This window comes from Brienomyrus brachyistius, chromosome 18, assembly GCF_023856365.1.
Source record: "Brienomyrus brachyistius isolate T26 chromosome 18, BBRACH_0.4, whole genome shotgun sequence".
Classification (NCBI taxonomy): Eukaryota; Metazoa; Chordata; class Actinopteri; order Osteoglossiformes; family Mormyridae; genus Brienomyrus; species Brienomyrus brachyistius.
The window spans coordinates 16,683,779-16,689,778 of record NC_064550.1 but is presented as its reverse complement, the minus strand read 5'-3'; the positions used below and the strand labels follow the sequence as shown (position 1 = coordinate 16,689,778).

The window sequence follows — 6,000 nt, the reverse complement described above, 5'->3', positions numbered from 1 at the left end:
TCTCAGTATTGTTTTTGATTGTTTTATTATAAATACGACAAAAAGGAAACCATGTTCTTTTAATTTACAGTTATTGATCTTTATATATTGGCATCAGTTAATATTTAACCGATTCTGAACAAACACTTCGTGTAAATTTATGTTTCGACGTACACATAAAACAGCAGGTAGAGACTTAACTTATGCAATCAGAAGTATTTTCCAACCAAATGGTATTAATTACAAAACAAAACAGTACTTTAAGATAACAGAAAGTGCCGCTCTTATATTAGAATATATCCCAACCAGTGCACCATTTAAAAATGAAATGCAGTGGGATTGCATGACTTTCAAATTATAAAGCAAAAATATATAAATAAACCAAATTAACTGTACAGTCCTGACCCATCAGCCTCATTACCATGCAAAGACGTCACTGTGTTCAGTCTGGGATGACCTCTGTACAAATACCTACGGCAAAGAAGGCGAATCATCAGGTACTTTGCATATTTTATTTGTCTTTTTTTAACTTTGAATTCACACGCCCTATTTTACATCTTTGCAGTAAAACATGGTTACAGTAGCTTTAGGATTATACAGATCCAAAAAAACCCAAAACAAAAAACAGTTCAGTTCATCACTTTCGGATGCGATCAACCATCTTCAAGTGTGGTTGTGTGTGTCCACGTACATCTGTGTGTGGGTGCAGACATGTTCCTCTGTTTACACCATCGACCCACCCTCCCCCCGCACGAACCATAAACCCCACCCTATCTATGTCTGCACACCCTACGCTACAAAACTTGATATTGCTTACCATCCCATGGTTGTATTGGGCTTCAGTTCGTCCAAACAGAAGTGTGCTCTGCCCAGGACTTAAATAGTGAACCCCAGCATCCGTGTTTTTACATCCAAAGAGACTAACGGCAATGAAGCGGATCTGTGAAGCTGATGGGAAATTCACGCAGCAGTTTCACCGAGTCAAGGTCTGGGTTGTTACTCCAAACTTAGAACTTTTCACCTGAAAACCTTAAGGAGTCCAGGGCAACACTGGGGGACTGACAGATAATCAGGTGTGTCAATTATTAACATATGCCCAGACTGTCCACTGCCAATGCCACTTCATCAGTTCACTGGGATTTCAACTCGCTTGTCATACTGTATGCAGATGGGAAACTAGCTACAGGTACAGTACAGTACTCCATGGCAGCTGGCTACAGGTGTACCCTAAGTACAGTACTCCATGGCAGCACGGCCACCAGATACAGTAAAAGACGTTTTTTTTTCAGGTGACTTCCACTGAGCGTTCGTCAGACACAGACCTTCATTATCGTCAGTTACCATCTTTTTCACCTTCATCACAACAGTAAAATATTTTACTTATAGTAAATGAGTAATAAATAAAGTTTGACAAGACAAGAAAAAATTAACAAGAAAACGCAACTTCACGATGAGCTTTTTCCTGTCCTGAAAAAATCCCACAAATAATGTTATGTTGAAGTAGAGGAACAAACTTCGCCCCCCAGACATCTATTTCTTTTTATGTCACGGAGGTGACACTGCCAGACTATTATATCTCAGAAACATAAGGATCCAAAGTAAACTGGCTTCTCTCACTGTATATTTGACCACTGTGCCCACAGTGATGTGTGAAATCGGTCCCCTGAGTAATCTGCCCTCAGAATCTCAGTACGCCGATCCAAAGGATGTCTGTCAAAATACAACTTTTCTACTAAAAGGGGAGTTTGACAGACATCTCTTTGAGTTCAGACGTGTCCGAGGGTATAAAGGTGCAGGGTAGGACACCAATCACTGGGGAAATATTTGAAACGTTGTACTACGACTAGATAAGACAACAGGACAGGTGTCTTTGGTGAAATTCTTGCACACCTGTAACATTCACTTTCATCACTCTCATGTGTACTTCTGTCAGGAATGACCATCCTCCCCAGGTTTGAAACCACATGGACCATGGTGGTCTGACCACGTTCCCTGTGAACATGCAGCACTAAGAGAAACGCAGCTGGTGTGCAGCTGAGGAGAGCAGAAATAAACACGCAGAAAAGAAAAGGTGGAGCCGTTTAGACCTGATATCTATCACCGGGCCCTAGAGGATGTCAGCTGGGAAGTTCACTGAAGTCTTGGTAAATATGTCACACTTCGTTAAATGTCTTTTTTAATTGTGTGAGTTTTGTGTTTCTCGATTATTCCTCTCTCTCATGTCAGTTTCTTTCCAGGTTGCCCGGGGGGGATCCACTACCCACCCGGCCATGGCCCCCCGAGGTGTGAGGGGAGTGGGGGGTTTATTAAGGGAGTGAGATTACAGCCCAGCACGTTCTGCTCCTCCATCAGTACCGGTTCTGGTGCTCGTAATGCCATCGGTTAAAATCGATGTTAAACGCCACGATGCTCCCAGAGGCCATTCCTGTGATCAGCGTCCTGCAGTAAGTAAAAGCAACGGCTATCAGATCATACCAATCAGAGACGTGACAACATGCCGACGACATACTGAAGGACCAATGAGCTGACAGGATTTGGAGGTGTCATGTCTTTCACCTTTGCACCGTTTTATCTCCAAACATTTATATACTGCGTTGCAACAATGCAGCCTTACATAGCCCCGACCAACACATGCACGCTCCACGAAGTCTAGTGTTTCACTACGGCAATTTTCATTACAACACCCTGTTAGTCACCCCACACAAAGCCCGTTAAAATCAACAGGGCCTGTTTGAGTGAGTGAGTGGACAGGAAGCAACAGGCAGGAAGTTGAAGCAATCTCACCTTTGATCGTGAGATAGGTCCATGGCACGGATGCCGGCGTCACACCCAGGGTAGATGTAGAGTTGCTTAAAATCGCAGGCTTGCCACACTTCCACCACCCCATTGTCCCCTCCTGTCACTAGGTTTTGTCCATCGCTACTCAGAAGGATGGCCTGCAGGGGGAGGCAGAGAAAGAGAAAGGCATAGATTAGCACTAACCAGTTGAGTATTCTCTCTGACTCTTTATACTCAGCTGGTTAGTTGAAACAAAACCTTGGTCTGTATTTGTACTTTCTGCACCTGAAGCCTCCACCTCTGTCTGTTATGGATTAACACTGTTCACCAGAGGGGAGGAAGCCCAAACACATGAAGGCAGCCAGAATTCCTCGCTACGCCCTAAACTCAGCCACTGCTAGAAACACATGTGTATGAGAAGCCCTTCCGCAGTCTGAGCTTGTGTCCGGCGGCCCCCAGATCGACTTCCGTAAGCAGTAACGTGACACTGCTGCCGGACAGGTCGTACCCGAGTGCAGTCGCTGATCTCCATCTGAGCCAGCAGCTTGCCGTTGATGCTGAAGTTGCAGAAGCGGCCTCGCTCATAGTAGATGATGCAGTGGCCCTCACTGGACACGGCGATGAGACGAGGCCTCACACAGTGCTCAGGGCCCTCAAGGGCCCTCAGCAGGTCCCCTGTGATAGTGTGCACCAGGCAGGGCCCCTCTGTCCCCACACACACACACACACACACACACACACACACACACACACACACACACACACACACACACATTACTCTTGTCTCTTCAGCAGGATTGCAGCAGTACATATAAACTTGTAAATACAGTTATTTTCACATAATGGTGTATTGATGTATATTTTTTACTTTCATATACATCATCTTCTTGTTTAGCAAATGAGTTCCATTAAAGCAATCAGGTTGCTAAGCAAAATGGTTACTAAGTGAAAATCACAGTAGTCTAGGCATGACTGCAGCTTACGGCTTCAGCCTTCCATACTCTTATCGTTCATGAAGTGGACATTTTTAATGACATTTCGTACATTCCACTTCAGAGTGGAATCTCTCTAAGCTTCCAAAATCTGACCGTGAATGTGCACATTGGTCAGAAGATGAATGTTTATTAGCTTTGCATGTGCAGATTGGTTGCTAACTGAGGTAGTTGTAGAACCATGAGTGCAGCAAACACAACCAGAGTTTCTGCAGTACTGAAGTACTTCTTATCCCTTTTGAGAAAATGTGACTGAAGATGACAGTCGGACTGGTTCTGCCATCTGACCTTTGGCCCCGCTGATGACCAGGCCCAGCTCAGCGCAGACTGACACACAGACCACCTCATGATCATGGCCAGTCAGGACCGCTCTCGGAGCGGGGTAGTCACCTGGGGAATGAAGGGTAGGGCATCAGGTTTTCAATTAGCCAGTAAACGTTTGACTCCTTACACAGCCAGGACATTACGTTGAAGCTTAAATATGCTATTGTTCTATGTATCTGTTGATAGTACTATAATTAACTTGTATACTGAAAACTTTAAATGAAACTGAGTGTGTATTTTAAATCCCCACCAGTATGATATAGTTTATGCTCCACCACTCCAATTCAGTGAAATGCAAACTAAAGTAATTAAAAGTACAGTAGCAATGCACTCCTTGGCACCTGGGCAGGGGTGGTTTAATGGTTAGGGATGCGCACTTGTAATCAAAAGATTGCTGGTTCGCATCCCTGACCAGCAAGATACCACTGAGGTACCCTGAGCAAGGTACCGCCCCCAAGCACTGCTCCCTGGGCACTGAATTAGCTGCCCCCTGCTATGTCACATTGGCACATATGGGTTAAATGCAGAGGATACATTTTGTTGTTGTGGTGTGTCAACAATGACAATTAATCAATGAATTTTGGAAAAATTCTAATCACTCCACCAAAAAGACTATTTGTATGTGCAAATCATAAGGTCTCCACTAGAGGGCACCAATCTGTCTTTTATTCAGCACTGATGCCCGCTCATCAGGCAGCATGGACCAGTGGACCACAGGACCACTCTCAGCATTATTCCAGCAGTGGTCAACCCCATTCCCCCCCCACCAAAAAAGAGAACCTTTAGACAGCATCACTGGATAATCATTCCATTAGAACAAGCACTGGAAATCACCAGCATAAATGGACAGAAACAGGTATCACAGCGATCACTGATCAGTATTGAGGGTGAGGTGGCTTGCAGTGTGTTTGCTGTCTGTGGTTTTCTGCTCCCCGCTGACGTGTCCCCTGCCAGCTACTGCCCGTTTGCTTCCACACAGTGACCAGTTAACCCGCATAGCTGGAGGACCCCGATTAACTCACTTCTGGAAGTAAGACAAAGGAATCATGACCTCCCACCCTCACCCCCCCCCACCCCCACCGCTAATTGGAGGCAACAGAGCTGAAATTCTTAATTAACTAACAGGCTGTTCTTCTGTTAATTTCGCTAAAAAAAGAAAAAACCTATAATGAAATGGCGACACTGCAGCCTTTGAAGCTGAAGTGTCTGACACCTAGTAACACCACCCCAGTGTTAATCCCCCTCACCCCCATTACTACCAGTGTGCAGTCAGTTCTCCCACACCACCCCAGTGTTAATCCTCCTCACCCCCATTAATACCAGTGCGCAGTCAGTTCTCCCACACCACCCCAGTGTTAATCCTCCTCACCCCCATTAATACCAGTGCGCAGTCAGTTCTCTCACACCACCCCAGTGTTAATCCCCCTCACCCCCATTACTACCAGTGCGCAGTCAGTTCTCTCACACCACCCCAGTGTTAATCCCCCTCACCCCCATTACTACCAGTGCGCAGTCAGTTCTCCCACACCACCCCAGTGTTAATCCCCCTCACCCCCATTACTACCAGTGCGCAGTCAGTTCTCCCACACCACCCCAGTGTTAATCCTCCTCACCCCCATTACTACCAGTGCGCAGTCAGTTCTCTCACATCTCCCCAGTGTTAATCCTCCTCACCCCCATTACTACCAGTGCGCAGTCAGTTCTCCCACACCACCCCAGTGTTAATCCTCCTCACCCCCATTACTACCAGTGCGCAGTCAGTTCTCCCACACCACCCCAGTGTTAATCCTCCTCACCCCCATTAATACCAGTGCGCAGTCAGTTCTCTCACATCTCCCCAGTGTTAATCCTCCTCACTCCCATTAATACCAGTGCGCAGTCAGCTGCTGATCACAAACCAGCCAGTGTTTCCTCCACACTAAGTTCA

The 6,000-nt window shown here is 45.9% G+C and overlaps 1 protein-coding gene across 13 annotated transcripts in view; it reads right to left on the bottom strand.

The window, feature by feature from the left end:
* Positions 1-8: 8 nt before the first annotated feature.
* nbeaa (neurobeachin a) overlaps positions 9-6,000 on the bottom strand; it is a 168,979-nt gene continuing 162,987 nt past the window's right edge. For 11 of the 13 annotated variants that reach the window (XM_048984060.1, XM_048984068.1, XM_048984062.1 and 8 more), the window contains 4 exons: positions 4,038-4,139; positions 3,266-3,462; positions 2,764-2,915; positions 9-2,418 (listed from right to left, as the gene is read on the bottom strand). In XM_048984060.1, the coding sequence (XP_048840017.1) occupies positions 2,328-2,418; positions 2,764-2,915; positions 3,266-3,462; positions 4,038-4,139 (542 nt within the window). In that variant the 3' untranslated portion in view covers positions 9-2,327. The remainder of the gene's footprint in view (positions 2,419-2,763; positions 2,916-3,265; positions 3,463-4,037; positions 4,140-6,000) is intronic. The other 2 variants (XM_048984059.1, XM_048984061.1) reach the window with 1 other exon arrangement.